Genomic DNA, 26,674 nt, shown 5'->3' on the forward strand with positions numbered 1-26,674 from the left:
CATTCCTTTGGAAGGAAAGTTATGACCAACCTAGATAGCATATTAAAAAGCAGAGACATTACTTTTTCAGCAAAGGTCCATCTAGTCAAGGCTATGGTTTTTCCAGTGGTCATGTATGGATGGAGAGTTGACTCTAAAGAAAGCTGAGTGCTGAAAAATTGATGCTTTTGAACTGTGGTGTTGGAGAAGACTCTTGAGAGTCCCTTGGACTGCAAGGAGATCCAACCAGTTCATCCTGAAGGAGATCAGTCCTGGGTGTTCATTGGAAGGACTGATGCTGAAGCTGAAACTCCAATACTTTGGCCACCTCATGTGAAGAGTTGACTCATTGGAAAAGACCCTGATGCTTGGAGGGATTGAGGGCAGGAGGAGAAGGGGACGACAGAGGATGAGATGGCTGAATGGCATCACCGACTCAATGGGCATGAGTTTGTGTAAACTCCGGGAGTTTGTGATGGACAGGGAGGCCTGGTATGCTGTGATTCATGGGGTCGCAAAGAATCGGACACGACTGAGCGACTGAACTGAACTGAACTGAACTGAACTGAACAGGAAAAACAAAAACTATTAAAAATATAGACATATGGAGGCTAAACAACACACTTCTGAATAACCAACAAATCACTGAAGAAATCAAAAAAGAAATCAAATATGCATAGAAATAAATGAAAATGAAAACACAACAACCCCAAACCTATGGGACTCAGTAAAAGCAGTGCTAAGGGGAAGGTTCATAGCAATACAAGCTTACCTCAAGAAACAAGAGAAAAATCAAATACATAACCTAACTCTATACCTAAAGCAACTAGAAAAGGAAGAAATGAAGAACTCCAGGGTTAGCAGAAGGAAAGAAATCATAAAAATTAGAGCAGAAATAAATGGAAAAGAAACAAAGGAGACCATAGCAAAAATCAACAAAGCTAAAAGCTGGTTTTTTGAGAAGATAAATAAAAGAGACAAACCATTAGCCAGACTCATCAGGAAAAAAAGGGAGAAGAATCAAATCAGCAAAATTAGAAATGAAAATGGAGAAATCAACAACAGACAACACAGAAATACAAAGGGTCATAAGAGACTGCTACCAGCAGCTCTATGCCAATAAAATGGACAACTTGGAAGAAATGGACAAATTCTTAGAAAAGTATAACATTCCAAAACTGAACCAGGAAGAAACAGAAAATCTTAACAGACCCATCACAAGCATGGAGATCGAAACTGTAATCAGAAATCTTCCAGCAAACAAAACCCCAGGACCAGACGGCTTCACATCTGAATTCAACCAAAAATTTAGAGAAGAGTTAACACCTATCCTACTCAAACTCTTCCAGAATTGCTTCTTGAGGAAACCTCAGCCCGTCCTTTTTTGGCCATCAACTAATTGGATGAAATCCACCCACACTGTGCTTTACTTAAGGTCAACTCAATAGCAGCACTATTTACAATGACCAAGACATGGAAGCAACTCAAGTGTCTATCAATTTATTATATCTCTTATACCTTCTTTATCATTCATCTGTTGATAGGCACTTATCTATATATAGGAGAAGGAAATGGCTACCCACTCCAGTATTCTTGCCTGGAGAATTCTCCCGTGGACAGAGGAGCCTGGTGGACTACAGTCCATGGGTTGCAAAGAGTTAAACATGACTGAGTGATATATATACATGTGTGTGTGTATACACACACACACACACACACACACAGAGGAATATTACCCAGTCATAAAATAGAACAAAATAATATCTTTTCCAGCAACATGTTTGGAGCTAGAAATGATTGTATTAAGTAAGTCAGACAAAGACAAATATCATATCATTTTTATGTGGAATCTAAAAAAATGATACAAATGAACTTCTTTACAAAACAGAAACAGACTCACAGACATAGGAAATAAACTTATGGTTACTGAAAGGGAAGGGGGGAGGGATAAATAAGGAGTTTGGGATTAACGGATACATACTACTATATATAAAATAGATTGCCAACAAGGACCCACTGTATAGCACAGGGAACTATATTCAATATCTTGTAATAGCCCATAATGGAAAAGAACTTGAAAAGGATATATATATGTATGTATATGTATAACTGAATCACTTTGCTATTCATTAGAAACTAGCACTACATTTTAAATCAACTATACTTCAATCAATAACTAAAATTTTTTTTTAAAGTCAACTTCTGTGTTAATCACATCTACAAAATCACAGTAACGTCTAGACTATTGCTTAACCAAACACCTGGGCACAATAGCCTCACCAGGTTAACACGAAATTAACCATCACAGTGACAAATTCTGTCAAAAAGTTCTAACCGTTTCTGAAGCAAATAGAAGTACCTTCACTTGATGAAAAGACAATCAGGGCCAATCAGTGTCTCTTTTTCTCAAGCTTCACTGCTAGGGGAGTTCAAAAGAACTGATAAGCAAGTTCAGAAACCGCTGAACTCTTCACTCACCCCAGCAAAATCCCAGTGCTTTCCCTGATCATCTCACCATCCGCCCAAAGCGGTGTTTCCCTGATCTCAAGTCAGGTGACACGTCAAATGTCAGCCCAGCTGCGATCCCATGCACACAGGCTGCTTGAGAAAAGCAGCCTCATATGGACAGAGGAGTCTGGTGGGCTAAGGTCCATGGGGTCGCAAAGAGTCAGACACAGCTGATCGACTTAGCACCCATGCACGTAGCTCATAACACCCATGGCGGATTCATGTCAATGTATGGCAAAACAAATACAATATTGTAAAGTAAATAAATAAACAAAACTGAAAAAAAAAAAAGAAGTATTTCTACTCTTTTCCCCAGTGATACTTATTCCCAGCTTGTCATGTCACCCATAACTGATATGAAGGGAGTGAGCTAGTCTCTGGGCAATGATGAAAATAATCATTGTAGGAAGGGTAGTCTTGACAGAAACAGCATATTTTAATTCTTATTTTTAAGATTTTTTGATGTGGACCATTTTTAAAGTTCTTTATTCAATTTGTCACAATATTGTTTCTGTCTCAAGGTTTTTTTTGTTTGTTTTTGGGTTGGCTTTTTTCTTTTTTTTTTTGGTGGCAAGGCATGTGGCTCCTCAACCAGGGATAAATATAGACAAGTATTGGAAGGTGAAGTCTTAACCACTGGACCACCAGAGAAGTCCCCATTATATTTTAATTCTTGAATCATGACTTCTTCATGGGCTTGCCTGGAGAAACCCAAAATCCACCTACTGTGTATAACCATAGAACTACTCTACTATAACAATGGAAGCTCCATGCTGGGCAAAGAAATGACCTTGGCTTAAGGGGCAGTCATATGACAAAAAGTCATACACTTTTAGTGGAAAAATGTTTCTTTTCCTTACAGACTCCAAGACATACTTTCCCAAAGAAATCATGTGCTTTTCTGAGTTTTCATATTTGATTTAAAAAAGAGCAAAATTATAGAAACTATTATTGTTATTATTATGTTCACTTAAAATCATAGACCTAAAGATGAAATGACATCACATATTATACCCATTTCTGTTTCTTTGTTCAACAAAAGATAAGGGAGATTTACCTTGATATCTTATCACAAACTTCAAGGGAAATACTAAGTTTGATTCCAGTGGTAGGATAAAGGCAAAGAATAAAGTAAGAGACTTCTTTGCAGACGCTGCTTATTAAATAATTTCTTATGTTTTAAATTTTAAAAAGAGAGTGTATAGAAATACTAACCAGTGTTCTAGAGTTGGGAAGAGTTCATGTTTATACAAAGAAATAGAACTATAGAAGGAGAGGCAGATACATGCGAGCAGGGTGAAATAAAAGAGACAGGAGAAGGGGCTTTGGCAAAAAAATTAAAAAAAAAAAATACATGTCACACACACACAGTCACAACCACACACAATCAGAAAGGGAATAAAAGAGAAAGAAAGACACAGAAGACAGAAAGCTTAGACTATTCTGTGTGTGTTTGGCCCCAGTTACAACATTTCTTTCCATTTTAAGTGTCCCCTGATCATTATATAATAGTATCCCCATATCCAATTACACAGCAACATAATTCAAACAATAATACATATAATCCACAGTCATCAAAATAATTTTTCCCTGGTGGCTCAGATGGTAAAGAATCCTCTTGCCATGTGAAAGACCTGGGCTCTTTCCCTGGGTCAGGAAAAGCACCTGGAGAAGGGAATGGCAACCCACTCCAGTATTCTTGCCTGGAGAATCACATGGACAGAGGAGCCTGGTGGGCTACAGCCCATGGGGTGGCAAGGAGTCAGACACAATTGAGCAATTAACACTTCCACTTTCAGAATATGCTGTAAATGATTTTTTAAACTGAATTTTCCTTTACCATTAATATAGACAAGTATCAGGGATTCAGTCTGGATTGTCACAGACCTATGAGCTATGACCCATTCTGCTATCTTTTATTCTTGCTAGTCATTTCCTTCCTATTTTCCTTAAGGGCCCACAAGATTTATGGATTTGACATTTGATCGCTTTAGTGGAAACCACTGGGATTGTTTATAGCTTGTGCTATTTTAAAAAGGACTTTTACTTTCTAGAAAATGAATATTCTACCCAAGAGTTTGTAAGTTGAGTGGAAGCTTTTCATTTATCTAGCAATTGTTGATTGGTGGTCTGGCAAAAAAGATTTGCTGACAAATGGAAGACTTCCCTTGGAAGGAAAAGTTCAGCTTATATGCTTCGCCTGATAAGTGTTTGCCAAGAAAGAGGCTAATGACATCTGTTGGCTCTCTGGCTTGACCACTTCTGTAAAAAGCTGACTAACAATGGAGATGACTGCTACAGAGTTGTATCTGTGGTTTACTTTAACTCTCAATCTTTCCTCCCTAATTATTGTTTTGTCAAACCTCAAGAAGAGCTCTCATCCAGAGGTCATCCTCCATTCATTTAGAGATTTGTTGGAGGGTTCTAAGTTTTGACCAAACCCACTTACCATAGCATGTCCATGCACTTGGCTCTAAAGTCTGGTCTGTGAACAGTAGAAGTTTATTTTTACACCTCCGTGAGGCTTCCTTTTGATCTCCTTTTTCTTCATGTGAAACTTCATGTGGTTTCTCCTTTCCTGTGATAATATGTATGAATCAAATTGCTCTTGGAACAGTCTTGTATCTCTTTGGAGCATAAAATGTTCATAAGCTGGGTTGGGATGTGAAAATGATCTCTTTCTTCTTAGGAGAATAGGTGATTCTGGGTGCCATGTCCACTATTTGAGTCACTTGTCACTGACCTTAGCATAGTCACACTGGTGCCTGTGTGTGTCCTTGGACACTTATAAGGAGCTGAGCGACTTGGTTTAGTAAGGGATTACATCTTCCTAAAGCATACAGTGCATTAGGGCTTTTCAGAAAATGGCCTTTTTCTTTCTTTTCTTCCTTCCTCCCTTCCTTCCTTCCCTCCTCCTTTCCTTATGCTATCTCATTTCTAATGCCAGTCAAGGACAAATTTATGTGACCAGTGTCATGGGATCAATTTCTAGAACATGAGAAGAGTTCTGACTATGAGAAGTTTAAATAATAGGTACTCTGGAAATGTAAAGCACTTTTTTAATCATTTTAAAAATTTCTGTAGCACAATAACTTACAGAACAATCAAACTTAAAGATTATTTCATACTCTATGTCCATAGTATTTTGTAGAAGAAAAAGCTCAAAGTTAAGAATCTAAAAGCCTCGCATGCAGAATAAAACTACAGCTTTATACTATGATAGTAATAGATTTTTTAAATCATTATCTACATTCTCACAAAGCAAGGCAATAGAAGTAATACATTTACAGATTATACACAGGTTAAATTATTAGCAGTTCTCATCCTATTCTGCAAATCTATATTTATGTCAGTTTTCCTTCAGGAGGCATTTCAGTTCAGCTCAGTTCAATTGCTCAGTCATGTCCAACTCTGTGACCCAATGGACGCCAGCACGCCAGGTTTCACTGTCCATCACCAACTCACAAAGTTTGCTCAAATTCATGTCCATCGAGTCGGTGATGCCATCCAATCACATCATCCTCTGTCAGCCCCTTCTCCTCCTGCCTTCTGTCTCACCGAGGATCAGGGTCTTTTCCAATGAGTCAGTTCTTCACATCAAGTGACCAAAGTATTGACATTTCAGCTTCAGCATCAGTCCTTCCTATGAATATTCAGGACTGATTTCCTTCAGCATTGACTGGGGTTTGATCTCCTTGCAGTCCAAGGGACTCTCAAGAGTCTTCTCCAACACTACAGTTCAGAAGCATCAATTCTTCAGGGCTCAGCTTTCTTTAGAGTCCAACTCTCACATCCATACATAACTACTGGAAAAACCATAGCTTTGATTAGATGGACCCTTATGGGCAAAGTAATGTCTCTGCTTTTTAATATGCTGTCTAGGTTGGACATAGCTTTTCTTTCAAGGAGCAAGTGTCTTTTAATTTCATGGCTACAGTCACCATCTACGGTGATTTTGGAGCCTAAAGTCTGTCACTGTTTCCACTGTTTCTCCATCTATTTCCCATGAAGGGATGGGACTGGATCTTCGTTTTCTGAATGTTGAGTTTTAAGGCAACTTTTTCACTCTCCTCTTTCACTTTCATCAAGAGGCTCTTTAGTTCTTCTTTGCTTTCTGCCATAAAGGTGGTGTCATCTGAGTATCTGAGGTTATTGATATTTCTTCTGGCAATCTTGATTCCAACTGTGCTTTATCCAGTCCAGTATTTCACATAATATACTCTGCATATAAGTTAAATAAGCAGGGTGACAATATATAACCTTGACATCCTCCTTTCCCTATTTGGAACCATTGTTCCATGTCCAGTTCCAACTGTTGCTTCTTGACCTGCATACAGATATCTCAAGAGGCTGGTAAAGTGGTCTGGTATTCCCATCTCTCGAAGAATTTTCCATAGTTTGTTGTGTTCTACACAGTCAAAGGCTTTGGTGTAGTCAATAAAGCAGAAGTAGATTTTTTTTTTAACTCTCTTACTTTTTCTATGACCCAATAGAAGTTGGCAATTTGATCTCTGGTTCCTCTGCCTTTTCTAAATCCATCTTGAACATCTGGAAGTTCTCAGTTCATGTGTTGTTGAAGCCTAGCTTGGAGAATTTTGAGCATTACTTTGCTACTGTGTGAGATGAGTGCAATTTTGAACATTCTTTGGCATTGCTTTTCTTTGGGATTGGAATTCCAGTCCTGTGGACACTGCTGAATTTCCCAAATTTGCTGGTATATTGAGTGCAGCACTTTCACAGCATCATCTTTTAGGATTTGAAATAGTTCAGCTGGAATTCCATCACCTCCAGTAGTTTTGTTCACAGTGATGCTTCCTAAGGCCCTCTTAACTTTGCATTCCAGGATGTCTGGCTCTAGGTGAGTGATCACACCATCGTGGTTATCTGGGTCATTAAGATCTTTTTTGTATAGTTCTTCTGTGTATTCTTGCCACCTCTTCTTAATATCTTCCGCTTCTGTTAGGTCCATACCATTTCTGTCCTTCATTGTGCCCATATTTGCATGAAATGTTCCCTTGGTATCACTAATTTCCTTGACAAGATCTCTAGTCTTTCCCATTCTATTGTTTTCCTCTGTCTCTTTGCATTGATCACTCAGGAAGGCTTTCTTATCTTTCCTTGCTATTCTTTGGAACTCTGCATTCAAGTGGTTATATATTTCCTTTTCTCCTTTGCCTTTCTCTTCTCTTCTTCTCTCAGCTATTTGTAAAACCTCCTCAGACAACCATTTTGCCTTTTTGCATCTCTTTTTCTTGGGGATGGTCTTGATCACTGCCTCTTGTATGATGTCATAAACCTCCATCCATTGTTCTTCAGGCACTCGATCAGATCTAATCTCTTGAATCTATATGTCACTTCCACTGTATAATTGTAAAGCATTTGACTTAGGTCATACCTGAATGGTCTAGCGGTTTCCCCTACTTTCTTCAACTTGAGTCTGAATTTTGCAATAAGGAGTTCATGATCTCAGCCAAAGTCAGCTCCTGATATTGTTTTTGCTGACTGTATAGAGCTTCTGCATCTTCAGCTGCAAAGAATGTAATCAATCTGATTTCAGTATTGACCATCTGGTGATGTCCATGTGTAGAGTCTTCTCTTGTGTTGTTGGAAGAGGGTGTTTGCTATGACCAGTGCATTCTCTTGGCAAAACTCTGTTAGCATTTGCCCTGCTTCGTTTGGTATTCCAAGACCAAATTTGCCTGTTACTCCAGGTATCTCTTGACTTCCTACTTTTGCATTCCAGTTCCCTATAGTGAAAAGGACATCTTTTTTTGGGTGTTAGTTCTATAAGGTCTTGTAGGTCTTCATAGAACTGTTCAACTTCAGCTTCTTCGGCATTACTGGTGGGAGAACAGACTTGGATTACCGTGATATTGAATGGTTTGCCTTGGAAACGAACAGAGATCATTCTGTCATTTTTACAATTGCTCCCAAGTGATTCATTTCAGACTCTTTTGCTGACTATGATGGCTACTCCATTTCTTCTAAGGGTTTCTTTGCCTACAGTAGTAGATATAATGGTCATCTGAATTAAATTTGCCCATTCCGGTCCATTTTAGTTCACTGATTCTTAAAATGTCGATGTTTACTCTTGCTATTTCCTATTTGATTACTTCCAATTTACCTTGATTCTTGGATCTAACATTCCAGGTTCCTATACAATATTGTTCTTTACAGCATCAGACTTTACTTCCATCACCAGTCACATTCACAACTGAGCGTTGTTTTTGGTTTGTCTGCATGTCTTCATTCTTTCTGGAGTTATTCCTCCACCCTTCTCCAGTAGCATATTGGGCACCTACCGACCTGGGGAGTTCATCTCTCGGTGTCATATCTTTTTGCCTTTTCATACTGTTACGGGGTTTTCAAGGCAAGAATACTGAAGTGGTTTGTCAGTCCCTTCCCCAGTGGACCTCGTTTTGTCAGAACTCTTCACCATGACCCATCCATCTTGGGTGGCCCTACACGGCATGGCTCATAGTTTCATTGAGTTAGACAAGGCTGTAGTCCACGTGATCCTTTTGATTAGTTTGGTCATTTAGTCATTCAATAAATATTTATTGATTCCCAATTAATTGCTGGGAACCATGCTAGGTACTATGTGCTTGGAGAAGGAAATGGCAACCCACTCCAGTATTCTAGCCTAGAGAATCCCATGGACGGAGGAGCCTGGCAGGCTACAGTCCATGGGGTCACAAGAGTCGGACACAACTTAGTGACTAAACCTCCAAACCACCATGCTATGTGGTAGGGACTGCATTATGCAAAGCCACAAGCAGTCAACTCCAAATATACAATAGAAAGAGAATCGGACTTGGAGACAATTAACTACAGTACCAGGAGAGGCACTACCAAGGAAATATGTATATAAGGGACAGAGATGAGAGATCGCCCAGGGAAGTTTCATCAAGAAGTAATGCCCAATCTGGGCTTTGAAGGATGAATAAGAGTTTTCAGAGGTGAACTCAGAACAGCACCATGAGTTTGGCAAACTGCACATAGCTTAGTATAGTTAGCTTATACATTCCAAGGCAGCAAGAGAGTAGGAGATAATGGAGAGGTGGAGAGGATCCAGATTGCAGAGAACTTTTCAGATTTTTTAGTTTATTGACTTGCTCTGTTACCTCGAGTGAGGTATAGTTACTGAACCATAAGTACTTCATTTGTCAAGCAGGTGATATCATTTGTATAATGTCAAGTGGGCTCGCTCCTCAAGGTTGCTGTGCTGATTGGATTTTCACGTGAGGTAATGGATATGAAAGGACCAAGTTATAATATGCAGCTGGGGTGACGATCGTGCCTCTAGATAAGCCAGTGCACTTCTGTGCCCAGATAGTTTGTGTGCCTTCAGAGATTTCCTTCTCCTTGCCTGTCTTAGGGCTCAGGAGAGCTCACCACTCACATTTAATGTATCAAGTTACACCAGCTTGCTGCTGCTGCTGCTAAGTCGCTTCAGTCGTGTCCAACTCTGTGCAACCCCATAGGCGGCAGCCCACCAGGCTCCCCTGTCCCTGGGATTCTCCAGGCAAGAACACTGGAGTGGGTTGCCATTTCCCTCTCCAATGCAGGAAAGTGAAAAGTGAAAGTGAAGTAGCTCAGTCGTGTCTGACTCTTAGCGACCCCATGGACTGCAGCCCACCAGCCTCCTCCATCCATGGGATTTTCCAGGCAAGAGTACTGGAGTGGGGTGCCATTGCCTTCTCCGTACACCAGCTTAGACTAGTAATATTATTGTTCTTCCAAACTGGGACAGAATAAGTTAATATGTTTTCTCTATAGCCGTGATGGTACCAGCTAACAAGTTAAAGCAGAAAAATCATGAAACATTAAAACTGGACAGGAAAGGTTCTAATTCCACATGCTCATTTGAGAGAAGGAAAAATGAGGTCTTGAGAAGGAAGCATCTCCTCCAGGGCTACACCTCTAGTTTGTGGTGCCCCTAAAACCACAGCCTCTGTCTCCTTCTCCTGAGTCCATCTGTCTTCTTACTACATCCTGACACCTCGCTACGTGTCAAGTTGAGCTACACAAAATTGCTAACATTTTTGATCTGAAGAAAACAAGCATTTCCTGTGGTTTGATCTAATAGGACCACCTGCCTAGCTGGCCAACTTACTGCCTGAATTCCTCTTCCTCCGTGACCTCTGCCCATGGAGGAGGCTCTCTGCCCACTCAGACTCCTGCCAGGCTGTGTTGAGGGAAATTCAAACTTTTCCAAAGCTTCCGCATCCATTATTACACTTGATCTTCATAACAATCTCAACACAGAGGGAAGAATCTCTGAAAGAGAAGTTGTGTTAAGATATTGCCAAATAAACATTTTAGAAATAAGAGTAAATTGCTTGTTTCACACAATGTTTCAGTAATCAGAAACATGAAAATGAAGTGTGATACACAGATGATGTGCCTGGATGTGGTACTTACCTAGTCAGGCACCAACTGGCTCTCCAGGATACTGAGGGCCATGACCCCTCTTGCTGCCTCCACACCCCCATTAGTCTGGTGGGTGGAACTGGAATTTGTCACATGTGTCTCCTTGATAATGATAAATCAGAACTCTGGCGAGGGCAACTTATTTAAATTGCTAGATTGTTGAGGGAACAAAGACCCCTAACATCCCTGACTTAAAGCATAGTAATCAAATATAGTGTTCACCTCCAACGGGGAGGGAAAAGAAAATAGCGTGAGATTAATTTAGAAGAAAAGATTTTTTAGTTCAATACAGGAGGTTAGCCTGACACTTTGTATGGATCTATCTAGATTGTATCCAAATATAAGAATGATTACTCTGATCACCAAATAGGAAGTTGCTATATTACATTACATCGTATTATATTACATTACACTACACTACTGTACTATACTATACTATACTACATTACATTACATTCTCTGGAATGAACAATATGTTTCCTATCTTCCTTGAATCCTGTACACTCTAGAGAAGGAAGGCACAATGTTTTCTGTCTTCCAGTTAAGCCATATGGAACCCCAAATCCCAGACAGAAATGGCTTGCAACTGGTCATGCAATCAGTGTATTTCTACTTTCCTACTATTAATAGTTGGAAAATAGGAAATTGACATTGATATATTGGGTCTGTATCTTTTTATCACAAATGTAGATTTGTGTAATCATATAATTAACAAACAGAAACTTTTTAAACTTTACTACTATTATTATCTAAAGTCTTGCTGTGAGAATTTGGGGGGTGATTTTATTTTGTGCCAAAAGCAACATATGGTGATGCCCCTACTGAGGCATACAAAAGAATCTAAGAAAAGCTCGTGGCCTATTTTTTTACCCTGCTTCCACTGAGTTTATATTGAAAAACTCTAAGAAGGACTCAAAGGGCACAGAAAACTTGTATTGTTATCCATAGCAGTAACATGTTGAGTTCATAGTCTTTGAAATGGAGAGCCAAATATATCATCAAAACAGTTTGGGGATATCTCCAAAAAGAATATACCAAATACCTCTTTTTAAAACACATTAAACCTGCCACCCTCTGTGGCTCACACCTGCCCAGTAGGTGACCACAAAGATCTCTCCCTCCACCACCTGCCCCCAGATTTCCAAAGACTGAAGGAGGGGATTTAGAAGCACTGCATGGAAGGAAGCTTGCTGTACCTTAGGAGAACCCAGCGAGAGCCATGGCGGCTGGTAGCTTATCTGTCTGCTCTGGATTACCCCTGCCAACTCTTTCCTGAAAAACCTGATGTGAGCATACACAAAACAGCCAGTCATTTCTCAAAAAGAGAATGGGCATGACCCTTTGCAGCTGGAAATTTCAAGAGGAGACAGTTATCCTTCCCAGTCCCAGAACATGAGTATTTGCACCCACTAAAGGAAGAAAAGCAGGCAGGCCAAGGAATCACCGAATAGAAGTGAATTACACAAAAGAAATAGGAATGGAATAATCAATATTCTTGTGCAGGAAGGGGACGTGGCATATTTCAGCTAACAAAGCACATTTCTTAAATTACCACCTACAGCTCCAAGATCAAAGGGAGACAGACGGGGGTTGAAAATGGTGATCTGTCTGATATGCAATTTGACTTTTTCTCTTACCCAATTTTCTAATTCTTTTATCTCAAGTTACTCACTTTTCCCTGAATGTATACGTCTATTTTTAAAACCCACTCTATTTATAATCTGTGGACATGCATATATGGAGTTGTATATATCAAGTCACAATCCACGGGAGCATGTTTTCCCCCAAGGAGGCACCACAAAGCATTTTCCAAATGACTAATGACATAAACTGACACTTTGCGACAATCGTTAGTTATAGGTATTATTTCCAAATACATGACAAATAGGTGCTTATGGAGTTCAAATACATTATCAAGTTATATTATGCAGGTAGCCATAGAAGCTAAATGCTTATGACAATGAAGCTATTTGAAAATGGCATGGAGTAGTAGAAACAAAAGTATACACAACATTACATTTTTATTGGGTAATTATTAAATATTTAAGATCAAATATCCTATTCAGTTAAGTCTTTTTCCAAGTTCAGGGTCATAAACCACTAACATTTGACAATGGCTGCTACTTTATCCTTCAGGATTTGATTTTGCCTATTTGAGCATCTGCATTCATTAAATTCATTTTCACAGTTGTCTTCAGGCATGTATAATCTCTTCTTTTGGGTTTTAAAACTTAGTTTTAATTTTTAAATCATTGCATTTTTGAAAGAATTAGTAAATCATTTATATCAAAATGAAATATTCCTGAATACAGTATTTAAATAAAATACTTTTTATATGATTCCTTTTTTTTAACCTAATAGGATATAACTGTGAAACATAAATGCATTATGCCTTTCAAACTCAGCAAACTATAAATTCCACATTTGGTTGTTTTTCTCCATTATTATTTTAATTATTGCTTTTTAAATCATTCCTTTTTCCAAAGTTCACCTTTTGTTCACTCAGGCGCTTTCCTTGTCCTAGTGGGTCTGGTCAGGGCCTGCTCACTGACTCCTGTCTCCTTCATCTTGTTTGCCTCCACCTTTTCTTTTTTGCTTGCAAACTATACTGCCTAGCTCAGTGCCTGGCACATGGAGGGTGCATGTTGCTCCCTGTTTACATCCATCGCCTATTATGAGCTTACATTCTCTTTTTATTTTTATTTTTTTACATTCTCTTTTTAGAACATTCAGTTCAGTTCAGTTCAGTTCAGTCGCTCAGTCATGTTCAACTCTGCAACCCCATGGACTGCAGCACACCAGGCTTCCCTGTCCATCACCAATTCCCGGAGGTTGCTCAAACTCATGTCCATCAAGTCAGTGTTGCCATCCAACAGTCTCATCCTCTGTTGTCCCCTTCTCCTCCCGCCTTCAATCTGTCCCAGCATCAGGGTCTTTTCAAATGAGTCAGTTCTTCGCATCAGGTGGCCAAAGTATTGAACTTTCAGCTTCAGCATCAGTCCTTCCAATGAATATTCAGAACTGATTTCCTTTAGGATGGACTGGTTGAATCTCCTTGAGGTCCGAGGGACTCTCAAGAGTCTTCTCCAACACCACAATTCAAAAGCATTAATTTTTTGTCACTCAACCTTCTTTATGGCCCAACTCTCACATCCATACATGACTACTGGAAAAACCATAACTTTGACTAATATGGGCCTTTGTCGGCAAAGTGATGTCTCTACTTTTTAAAATGCTGTCTAGGTTTGTCATAACTTTTCTTCCAAGGGGCAAGTATCTTCTTATTTCATGGCTGCAGTCACCATCTGCAGTGATTTTGGAGCCCAAGAAAATAAAGTAACTGTTTCCATTGTTTTCCCATCTATTTGCCATGAAGTGATGGGACCGGAGGCCATGATCTTAGTTTTTTTGAATGTTGTATAATGTACACATTGCACATCGCCAATAAGGCTGACCATCAACAGAGACCTGTGACCTAGTGTGGGTGAGACAAAATCAGGTAGAGACCTTATAGCCTTGTCTGCTGCCCTCTACTTGCATAAGTTTTAGACTTTTACACATCCGAGTTCAAGACACAGTACTAGGATTCTATAGTGATAAAATAAGAAAATATATAGTGGGCACTGTCTTCAGGGAACCTCTAGACCAGTGCGGGAGCAAATGGATACACAAATAATACAAAGTATTAAATCAGAGGGCAGAGGAAGAAAGCCAAGCAAAGAGGCATGGAGAAAGGAAGCAAACAAGGGAGGCAGCAAGGGAAGGATGGAGACCAAGGGAAGGATGGAGACGTTAAGTGAACTGAATTTAAACAACCAAGCTTGGGACTTCCCTGGCGGTCCAGTGGTTTAGACTTTACCTTCCAATGCAGGAGGCACAGGTTCAATCCTTGGTCAGGGAGCTATGATCCCACATGCCTCACAGCCAAAATGCCAAGACATAAAACAGAGGCAATATTGTAACAAATTCAATGAAGACTTTAAAAATGGTCCACACCAAAAAAATATTTTAAAAAATAAAATTAAGCTGCCTAGTTTTAGTAGTAGTTTAGTCGCTAAGTCGTGTCAGACTCCGGTAACCACATAGACTGTGTAGCCTGCCAGGATCCTCTGTCCTTGGGATTCTCCAGGCAAGAGTACTGGAGTGGGTTGCCATTCCCTTCTCCAGGGGATCTTCCCAACCCAGGGATTGAACCCAGGTCTCCTGCACTGCAGGCAGATTCTTTACAAATTGAGCCACCAGGGAAGCCCTTTAGAATTCTGGTGCCTTAGGCCTTTCAGGAACAGACCCACAGTAATAATCCCACATCAAGCAGGGTAAACAGGGCTCTAAATGATGCTCATAGCACTCTAAAAAAAGCAAAGCCCTTTTCCTCTCTATATAAAAGTGAGCACTTATTTTTAAAAACTCGACTTCAGAAGCAAAATGCAAACTTCGGTCATTCATATTTTTTCATCCAATAGCTCATCTAACATCTCTTTGACCCCTGTCAATTACAGGAGGAAATAAGCTAACAAATCAGCCTTTCCACCTCTCCTGGGCTTGCATTGCGTTAGAGAAAGAGTATTACATTGTGGATGAAGACTCCATGTTCTTAGAAGTGACCCTGACACGCAGAGGATCCCTTGAAGAAACATCCTTTATCAGTAAGTAACTTTGAGTTGCTTATTGGCCAAAGGTAACAGAAACATGAAACTAAGGCTTAAAACTAAGTATAAGAGAATATATTGGAAGAGAATCAGTAACAGATCTGGGGGAACCTCTAAAAAATTAATGTGTGAAATTATGCCATGGTTTTCACTCCATGTGAGTTACAGGTTTATATATGGCAATTTTTTCTTCTTCTATTTTCCCCCTTTCTCTTTCAAGTTGAAGGACTCTAGGAAAATTAAGACATTTCATAACCGTATACCACAATCCTCAAATCACTGTTTATTTCAAAATTCTTTTTAAGCATAGAATACATTATTATGCTCAATTCTAGCTATTTCTTTTAAAAAATTATTTATGGGTACATTACACATTATTGTGTTTAGTTGTACCTATTTCTTTTGATTATGTATAATTGTTTCCACCCTGCTATCAGGTTATAAATTCCTCCAATATGTGTACAGTGTGAAATTTTTCTGTGTTCTATAAAGATCTATGCCTCTTTGGGGTAAATGGATGTATAATGCCTACATAATACCTCCCATTATCATCACTAATAATCAGCAGTAATTGTGCTAAAGATGCATTACGTTTTTATACCATCTCTATCTGCCAGAAATTTCAGAGATCATTTTATCTTTTTCACAATCTGTTGTGAAGACAAATAGAAGACAATAAAATGCCTTCATTTTACAAGTGTGCGTTGTGAATTTCTGAGACCTTTGGGGTCTAATTAGAGTCCTGCCAAAACCACTGGAGAGAAGCCAAGAGGGAGACGGCTGGGAACAGGCAATCAAGGAAAGGCAAGCTTTTCCCAGATCTATTCTCCAGGCTCAGGGTGTCTGAGTTAGGACCGTTCTCCTAGGAGACAAGGTCAGCCAGAGAGCACCATGATGTCTGCATGGCCCCTGGTCTCAGTTACTTCCCAGAGGTTACTTCATCAACACACAGGGGAACTTTCTGCCAAGAACTTCAGCTGAAACACACATCCCTTCTCTTGTAGGGTTCTGTCTCCACAGTTCTTTATTTTGGGGATGTCTCATAGGCAAAGATTTGGGTTTTTATGTCAAGAGGAATCTTTATATCCTGTCTGACTCAGGGGGAAAAACTGTCCATCTTCCCAGAGTCATTTGAATATTTGTAGAGGAACTAAACTCCTCAGTTCAGTTCAGTTCAGTTGTTCAGTTGTGTCCGACTCTTTGTGACCCCATGAATCGCAGCACACCAGGCCTCCCTGTCCGTCACCAACACCCAGAGTTCACCCAAACCCATGTCCATCAAGTCAGTGATGCCATCCAACCATCTCATCCTCTGTCGTCCCCTTCTCCTCCTGCCCTCAATCTTTCCCAGCCTCAGGGTCTTTCCCAATGAGTCAACTCTTTGCATGAGGTCACCAAAATATTGGAGTTTCAGTTTCAGCATGAGTCCCTCCAATGAACACCCAGGACTGATCTCCCTTAGGATGGACTGGTTGGATCTCCTTGCAGTCCGAGGGACTCTCAAGAGTCTTCTCCAACACCACAGTTCAAAAGCATCAATTCTTTGATGCTCAGCTTTCTTCACTGTCCAACTTTCACTAAACTCTTCAGAGAGGTGCAAAGGTCTTCCTATCTGATTCAGCATCTCCTTATACACTATCTCCGTGCCCTGCTTCATTGCTTCTTCAGAGCACTAACCATCCCTGACAGGCATCTCAGGTCCAACTGTCCACTGTTTCCCTCAGCAGATTTCCAGCTCCAAAAGGGCAGGAACTACATCTTGGGTGATGGCCAACCCTCAAAACAGCCTGGGACATATGGTAGTCACCCAGTATTTGTTGCTATGCGAACTACAGTCAGCTCTTTTGTTCTCTAAAATGCCACTTAAAATGGCATCAGGGACTTCCCTGGTGCTCCAGTGGCTTAGATTTCACACTCCCAACGTAGGGGACCTGGGTTTGATGCCTGGTCAAGTAACTAGAGTCCACATGTATCTAAGACCTGATGCAGCCAAAAAAGTATGTAAATAAATATTAAAAAAACAAACAAACATGTCAAACCACATAAGAGAATCTATAAAATACCTTACTCAGGGCTCTAGGAAGCCCTCCTAATCCCCTCACCGTACCTGATGCTGGGGTTAGTAGTCTAAATGTTAGCAGAGTGCCAAAATCTGTTACTGAACACAGGGTCTGGCTGCTTACCACTCAAAAGTCAATAAAGAAGCCAGGTGGGTGAAAAGGAAGGTTCGCTTTCTTTTCGATGCCAGCAATAGAGGAGGTAGGAGGAGGTGCTGATGCCTGTCCGAAGGCCAACTGCCCCCTGACAATCTGGGGACAAGAGCTTTTATAGATAGAGGGAGGGAACAGCCCAGTCGGCTCTGATAGTCTTCTTGAAATTGGCCATCAGTGGTCTGACCAGCATCATCTTGATTGTTTTAGGTACAGTTAATCGTCAGTTCCAGAGTGGCTTTGTTCCCATTTCTTGAGGCCAGTTCTCAGAATTGTGGCAGCTTACGCCATGGCTACTGTCTGGTCATCTTGTAGTTAACTTCTTCCATCTGGCAGCATCTATAAGGCAGCTCCCAGGATATGGCTTAGAATATTATCTATAGCCCTTGAGAAGGAACTAAAGGTCCTTGACTTTGCATGGTCCCTGGCACACATGGAATACTCAGTAATGTTACCTTGCGTTATTCTTTCATGGTCATACATCAGATTGATATCACCTCTTTATCTCCCCCACAGACTTGCAAACCCCTCAGTGGTAGTGGTGGCCGGACCTGATTCAATGTTACATCCTTAGCACCTGGTAGCCAGTACCCACCAAAAATTAAGTAAGCAGCCACCTGTCCACACAATTTATATAGCAGTGCTCACTAGCTCTGTTTAAACTCTGGCTGGACACTGAAGAAAACAGTATGGAAGTTTCTCAGGAAGCTAAAAATACAGCTATCATATGACCTAGCAATTCCACTTTTGAGTATGTACCTAGAAAAAACAAAAACTCTAATTCAAAAAGATACATGCACCCCAATGTTCTTAGCAGCATTATTTACAATTGCCAGTCATGGAAACAAGCAAAGTGTCCATCAAAAGATGAATGGATAAAGATGTGTTGTGTGTACATATGTGTGTGTGTGTATAGATATATATAAAGGAGATCAGTCCTGGGTGTTCATTGGAAGGACTGATGCTGAAGCTGAAACTCCAATACTTTGGCCGCCTGATTCTAAGAGTTGACTCATTTGAAAAGACGCTGATGCTGGGAGGGATTGGGGGCAGGAGGAGAAGGGGACAACAGAGGATGAGATGGCTGGATGGCATCACCGACTCAATGGACATGAGTTTGAGTAAACTCCAGGAGTTTGTGATGGACAGGGAGGCCTGGCGTGCTGCGATTCATGGGGTCGCAAAGAGTTGGACACGACTGAGTTACTGAACTGAACTGATATATATATAGACACTATATATATAGACTAGCTAGTGAATATAACAAAAGAGAAACCATTCAGATACAGAGAACAAATTAGTAGGTTATCTGTAGGGGTTGGAGCAGTATAGGGATAGAGGAGTAAGAGATATAAACTATTACATGTAAAATAGCTAAAAGGTTATACTGTACAACATGGGGAATATAGCAAATATTTCATAACAACTATAAATGGAGAATTACCTTTAAAAATTGTGACTATTTTGTACATGTACCTCACTGTACATCTGTAACCTATATAATATTGTACAACAACTGTCCTCCAATTTTTAAAAATGAGTAAAATAAAGTATAGCTGAGGATACACCCCTCTTCCATATCTTCTTCACCTCAACATGGGACCAAAGGAGGCGCTTCAAAACTGGACATCCATTCTCAGTTACCAAACCAGGATTAGTGCAGACTTTCTTCAACACTTTTGAAAAGTCATCACCAGCTCTTCTATCCTGGAAATTATTTTCACACATTAGAGCTTTGGGTATCTTTTACATGAGATCAGATTCTCTGAGAATGAGACAGAGTGAATGGCAAAGGGGTTATGAGGCTCATTTTATGTAAAGCTTTTCTCATGATAACTGGTGTCAGGTCATGATATCTGATTTCACACATCCAAACAACTGCAGAATCTAAACCTTATAATGAGGTCTGAAGTGATGAGACATGGGTGTTTGTGCTCCACTGGGCATTCACTGGGGTGTCAAATCAAAGCTAAATGATACTAGAATACTTCTTGAACATTCTGTGGAGAGGGGAGGATCAATTCAGGCTTGAGGGGCTACCACCTGCCACCCTTGTATCTCACACTGAGTATTTTTCTTGATTTTTAAAAAACTACTTATTTTTGGCTGTGTTGGGTCTTCATTGCTGCTCAGGCCTTTCTTTAGCTGTGGCGAGGGAGGGCTACTTTCTAGCTGCTGTATGCCAGCTTCTCATTGCGGGGAGCAGCTTCTCTTTTTGTGGGGCACAGGCTCAAGGGTGCTGGGCTTCTGTAGATACAGCACATGGCCTCAGTATTTGGGTTTGCTAGGCTCTAGACCACAGGCTCAATAGTTGTGGTGTACTAACTACCCTGGCTGCTCTGCGTCATGGGGCATCTTCCCGGACCAGGGATCGAACCCACGTCTCCTGCATCCGCACGCAGATTCTTTACCACTGAGCCACCAGGGAAGCCCCTTGATTTTTTTTTAATGTATTTATTTATTTTTGGCTGCCTTGTGCCGCATGTTGGATCTTAATTCCCTAAACAAGGATAGAACCCATGTTCCCTGCATTGAAAGGTGGAGTCTTAACCACTCACAGTGGTCATTTTAACACTACTGTGTTGTTGTTCATTTGCTTCAGTAATTTGTTAGTTCCTATTTCCTAACACTGCTGAAATCTATTCCCAGCTCTCCATCTCCACCAACGGTGCCCTAATTGTCTGGAAAATTACTAACAATTTTCTCACCATCAAAAATCAGTAAGCACACAACACTGTAAAGTAACTATGCTTCAATTTTTTAAATGGTTAAAAAAATCACACATAGGGGAAATCCTTGGCAGTCTAGTGAGTGTGATAGGGGCTCTGCTCTTCCTCTGCAGGGACAGGAGTTCGATCCCTGGTCAGGGAACTAAGATCCCAAATAAATAAATAAGTAAAAATAAAGTTTTTCTTTAAAAAAATATGACTACAAAGGTTTTTTTTTTTAAATCACACACAAAAGAAACACATCAGTAGATTAAGACAAAAAAATCAGTAAATGCATGAAAAATTAAGCCACCATGACTAAATGTCTGTCTGAGAAAATAACCTATAGTTTTCCTCCCAGAAGGGCTTCCCAAGTGGCTCAGTGGTAAAGAATTTGCCTGCAATGCAGGAGATGTGCATTCAATCCCTGGGTCAGAAGATCCCCTACAGAAGGAAATGGCAACCCACTCCAGTATTCTTGCCTGGGAAATCCCATGGACTGAGGTGTCTGGCGGGATATGGTCCATGGAGTCACAGTTAGACTTGACTTAGAGACTAAACAATAAATACTCTCAGGGATTGCAGAAATGATCGGATACAAAATATTAACTCGAAAATGCCCAGCACTGTTGTAGTCACCAGGAGTCCTCCAGTGAAACAAACAGCCCAAGGTCTCTACCTCCATGGGGTTCACATTCTAGAGTCCAGATGTTGTAGCCACGCGTTCCGGGAAACAACTCACTCAGAAGGACAATGCAGATAGTGGAGTGCAGTTAATTACACCGGTGGGCCCAAGGCAGAGTCTCCTCTTAGCCAAGGACCCCGACCGACTTTTGTGAAAACCTTATATACCTTAAGTGTACTGCTCAAGCCCACATCCCCAGATTCCTTAAACCTAGCCTGGAAAGAGTTAAAGGGAGACACAGTCAGGTTATAGCCGTGATTCACAATCAGAAGGGTCAGCTGGTTATGCATTGTAGCCTACACCCTGAAGATTACAAAGCTGACTGACTGCACAGGGGGTTATTACATTCTTTTTGGCAACGGGAAACCTGGGTATGGAATCTGGTGTTTATCAGTCTGGGAGGCCAGTTCGGCTGTACGTATGTTATCCCCATGGCTACCAGGCACATAGTCCAAAGCTCACTGAAAGGGCAAGATCGAGTTTCCTTCTCTTTCAAGATGGAGTGAGCTGAGCCTGTTCCTCTCCTCGCTCACAGAGACTCTGAGCTTTCTGGAGCTGGGGCATTTTCATACTCATTTCTAAATCCCAAGCACCCAGCAGAGTGTAGCACATCAGATGCTCTCAGTAGACATTTGATAAAATAAGGAAGTGAATGCCTGTTCCCTTTTTCTGTCACTCCTCTTTTTGTCTCCCCCTCTGCTTAGACACACTCTCTTAGCCAAAAGTAGTTTATAACTCTAATTCGAAAAGATACAGGTATCCCAGTGTTCCTAGCAGCACCATTTACAATAGCCAAGATGTGGAAACATCCCAAGTGCCTATCAAAAGACAATTGGATTAAGAGGATGTAGTACATATGTATATATATGTGAGTACATGTATATACAATATTACTCAGCCACTAAAAAAGAATGAAACAATGCCATTTTCAGCCACGTGAATGAACCTAGAGAATATTGTACTTGGTTGAGTAAATCAGACAGAGAAAGACAAATACTGTGTTATATCATTTATGTATAGAATCTAAAAAATAATGAAATATATATATAAATAGTAAATACTAAATCTAAAAAATAATGAAACTATATATAAAATAGAAGCAGGCTCACAGACACAGAAAGTAACTTTATAGTTAGCAAAGGAGGAAGGGAATGAGGAGGGATAAGTTAGGAGTATGGGGTTAACAAACAACTATACATAAACTAGATTAGCAACAAGGAGTTACTGTATATCACAGGAAACTATATTCCATATCTCATGATAACATATAATCAGAAATAATCTGAAATATATATATATATAACTGAACCATTTTGCTATACATGGGAAACTAACACAATATTGTAAATCAACTATATTTCAATCCAAGAAAATCACAAAAATGGTAGCTTCTGGTGGCTTTGTGGTTAGGATTCCAGACTTTCACTGCTGTGACCTGGGTTCGGTCCCTGGTTAGAGATCTGGGATTTCACATGCCACACAGCCAAAATATATATTTAGCTTATAAGTGTTTGCTGAGAATATTAAAAGAAGCAATTTCTGTGCTGTTAGCATTTCATCAACAGTAGAACCCACTGTGAAAACCTCCCTTCAGTTACTTGGCTTTATATTCATAGTTTCCTGATTTTTGTTCAGGCATTGTAACAAAAGATGAAACTGCAAAAAAAGATAAAGATTTTAAAGGAAAGGCCCAGAAAGAAGTCCAGTTCAATCCCGGACAGACTACAGCCACGTGGAAAGTGAGAATTCTATCAGACAATGAATACGAGGCTTCAGAGACCTTCCAGATCATTCTGACAAACCCTGTCAGGGCTGTACTGGAGTTTCCAGAAATGGCAATTGTTGAAATTGTGGACCCTGAAGACGGTATGTGATTCCTATTGGTACAATCTATTAATGGGTTCTTGGGTTCATTTCAGGTATTTGTATCTCCACCAAGCTCCATAAGCCACTGGACACATTCATATCACTTAGGATTTCAAATTAAGTAAAGCACCTCAACGCAGTCATTTTTCTTTGTTTTTAGGATCTTTGAATAGGGATGTAGGAGAGTGAAACAGACAAGACTTTGCCAAGCTTACTCTAGCAAATGCCCAATCCTCCCTCCCAGTATCTGCACACTCAGTATGGCAGAGCTTTGACCCCAGATGGCTAAGCATCAGGGCTTGCTCCATCTTCTCACAATTTTCTGGGAGCTCCCCACCAGATCAGGTGGGGACCTCACATATCCCTCACCCTAGATGCGGCTGCTGGGAACCAGCCAACTGATTCACTTTAGCATGCGCTCCACAAAGTTCTGTTATAGCTCTGCATAACACTCATGAATTCATCAGTTCATTATCGGTTCATTCATTCAGCAAATATCTCCCCAGAGAAATTAAAAAAGAAAAGTAATTAGCCAGTGATTGTGACTTTTTTTCCTGCTCCTTTTTGTGAAAGTAGAAGAATAGGTCCTAAAAGAGGATTTCAGTATTCACATCTGAATGTTAGATGTATCGATTATCATGAGAACTGAAAGAATTTGCATACCCCCCCAGAAGTGGGTGACTTAACTATCAGAAAGGAAGTCTTAGTTAAATGCCATAAGAATCGTTGAAGAATCCCCTGTATCAGCATGTCCCAAACTGCAGAGCAGAAAATATAATACAATTTATACAGTATGGTCAGTAAACTTTCCATGGACCAAAGAAGTCTAGGAAACTTTTCAAATATCTCCTTTGAAGCATCATAATTCACACTAGGTTATTAGATTCCTGAGAAAACTCTTCTACAAAGAAACCTGTTTAAACTAAGGCAACATTGTAAATCAATTATATCTCAATTTAAAAAAAAAAAGAAATCTGTTTGACTTTGTTTAACCAGTTTTCTCAAATTAGAATATAGATTTTTTTTTAATTTGTTGTACCCAAAGAATATCTTTTAAAATCTTTAAGTTCTAGTTTTCTTGAAACACAATTTGAGAAACACTGTTTTTCACATGCTTGGCACTCCAGTAGACAAAAATAGAAATCACGGCCCTCACCACCCAATGAAGGTATTTCATGAGTTTTATTGATAACAATGCTTAAACACATTAATCAATTAAGAAAGCTGCGTGTGAGGGAACATGGCAAAAACAGTGTTCTGAGCTAAGAAACTGGAAAGATCACCATCATTTCAAACTATTAAGCTTTTTGTAGTAGGCAGGATTCCAGCTGAATCTTGAAGAATAAAAAGGGATTTGGATTCATAGATGGATAAGAGCAGCTTTTCACAATGGGAAAATAGAGAACGCGGCTGGATAACTGAGTCCCAACGTATCGGTTTTTTTCACTTAACATTAATAACATTACTTTTAGCTTCTTCCATGGTGACAATCTTTTGAATCAAGAGATGTCCAGACAGTAGAATACCACAGGGGGGTAAAATGGCAGAATGAAAATGATCACCGGTCTTTTCCCTCTGTAATCAGGACCAGTGTTTTCTAAAAACTGATACCAGCGTCTGTTGAGATCATTTTAGGCAGGAAAATAAAGGAGAAAAAAAGTAACATATGATAACTAGATAATTCAACATTGAATTCTGGGTAAACTTGTAGTGAAGCAAAATGAAAGTCACTCAGTCCTATCTGACTCTTTGCAACCCCAGGACTATACAGTGCATGGAATTCTCCAGGCCAGAATACTCGAGTGGGTAGCCTTTCCCTTCTCCAAGGGGTCTTCCCAACCCAGGGACTGAACTCAGGTCTCCCGCATTGCAGGCAGATTCTTTACCAACTGAGCCACAGGGAAGCCCAAACTCAGTTCCAAAAGAAGAACAGATGGTGTACTACAGTATTTTTCCTTCATGCTTCCATTGTCAAGAGGAAGAATTTGTGTATGTGCATATGGTGCAGTGGTAAAGAATCTGCCTGCCAAGAGACGCAGGTTCTATCCCTGAGTCAGGAAGATCCCCTGGAGGAGGTCATGGCAACCCTCTCCAGTATTCTTGCCTGGAGAATCCTATGGACAGAGGAGCCTCGGGTCGCTAAGAGTCAGAGATGACTGAGCAGACTGGGCACTGTTTGTGTATATGTATATATATAATATAAATAAATATATGTATATATACAGAGGAGATATTTCAGTCTATTAAATGTGGTTTGACTCAGAAAGTCACTTCAGTTCGCCACTTGATTCTATGAGTAGAAACAATCCACTTCAAATTTTTATTTTTTTTAAAAAAACAAACACAGGTATTTTAACTATGCATTGCATTCTTAATGTAAAGCCTTGGAAAACATTGAAAAACCCCAAGAAAAATAGTATGCATCAAGAAATGACCAGTATTCATACTCATATTGCAGCAACTGTTCTAATGATGCCTATGTGTATGTTTTTACATCCCAAACTGAATGACAGAGAACAGTAATGTAACAGGTGTTCACACACACACATCCAGCTCAGAAAATTTCAATGGGAATATTATCTTAAGAATTAAGAGCAGAATGAGTAGCTTATTTTTCTCAGCCCTGTGTCTTACCCATGGTGTCTGCTTGATAAGTGTTGAATCAAATGTTTGTTGAATAAAGCAGAAAACATTTCTTTATACTCATGAATAGATGACCTGATTGTTCAAAAGCACTTAAAAAAATAAACATTAAAAGTAAAACACGGAAATCTGTGATCTTTATTTAGAAAACCTAAAATGTGACCTCCAAAAAAGAAACCAAATTGCTGATATTCCCTCCCATTTCAGTGCTCAATAACCCTTTTAACATTTCAAAGGGAACTTCCTAAACTTAATTTCACTACCTCTCCAGCTCCACTTAATGACAGATATTTCCTATTCTTACTATATTCCATAGAGTTGGAATATATAGAGGTCAAGATCATGTACATTTCCACTCAGGTTGAAATATCACCAATATCACCAGTCAAACTTAAGTCTTGCTAAAAAGCTATCTATCCTCTTTTCTAGAATCAACAGTTTATATTCCAGAGGCAGAATACAAAATAGAGGAGGATGCTGGGGAGCTTTTGATTCCTGTAAGACGGTCTGGAGACATAAGCCAGGAACTCACGGTCATTTGCGCTACACATCAAGGTATGAGACTTTGCTGGTACTGATATCCAGGAATAGGGTCCCGGCGGTGATGCTGGGGGTGGCTGGGTGGTGAGTCAGATGCTGGGGAGGACAGGGAAGCCTGGGCCATTCACGGTGACTCCCATGCAAGCCCGTGAAGGTATCCTAAGATACCTGGTCTCCGAGATCAGGGATAAAATCGTATTCAAAATCAGAATTACATTACATTACCATAGGTGAGATAGATAGCCAGTGGAAGTGAGATGTAGGATGCAGGGCACCCAAAGCAGGTGCTCTGTGACAACCTGGAGGGATTGGGTGAAGAGGGAGATGGGAAGGGAGGGATTCAGGATGTGGGGGACACATGTGTACCTATGGTCAATCCATATTGATGTATGGCAAAAACCATCACAATATTGCAAAGCAAAATAATTTAAAATATAAGCACCTCTGTTGTGA

The 26,674-nt window shown here is 40.1% G+C and overlaps 1 protein-coding gene across 1 annotated transcript in view; it reads left to right on the forward strand.

The window, feature by feature from the left end:
- Positions 1 to 26,674, forward strand: part of FREM3 (FRAS1 related extracellular matrix 3) — a 96,853-nt gene that overhangs the window by 42,942 nt on the left and 27,237 nt on the right. Inside the window, exons 3-5 of the mRNA XM_043463918.1 lie at positions 15,420 to 15,566; positions 22,808 to 23,038; positions 26,111 to 26,236. Coding sequence (XP_043319853.1) covers positions 15,420 to 15,566; positions 22,808 to 23,038; positions 26,111 to 26,236 — 504 coding nt within the window. The remainder of the gene's footprint in view (positions 1 to 15,419; positions 15,567 to 22,807; positions 23,039 to 26,110; positions 26,237 to 26,674) is intronic.

Source organism: Cervus canadensis, chromosome 1, assembly GCF_019320065.1.
Source record: "Cervus canadensis isolate Bull #8, Minnesota chromosome 1, ASM1932006v1, whole genome shotgun sequence".
NCBI classification, from domain to species: domain Eukaryota; kingdom Metazoa; phylum Chordata; class Mammalia; order Artiodactyla; family Cervidae; genus Cervus; species Cervus canadensis.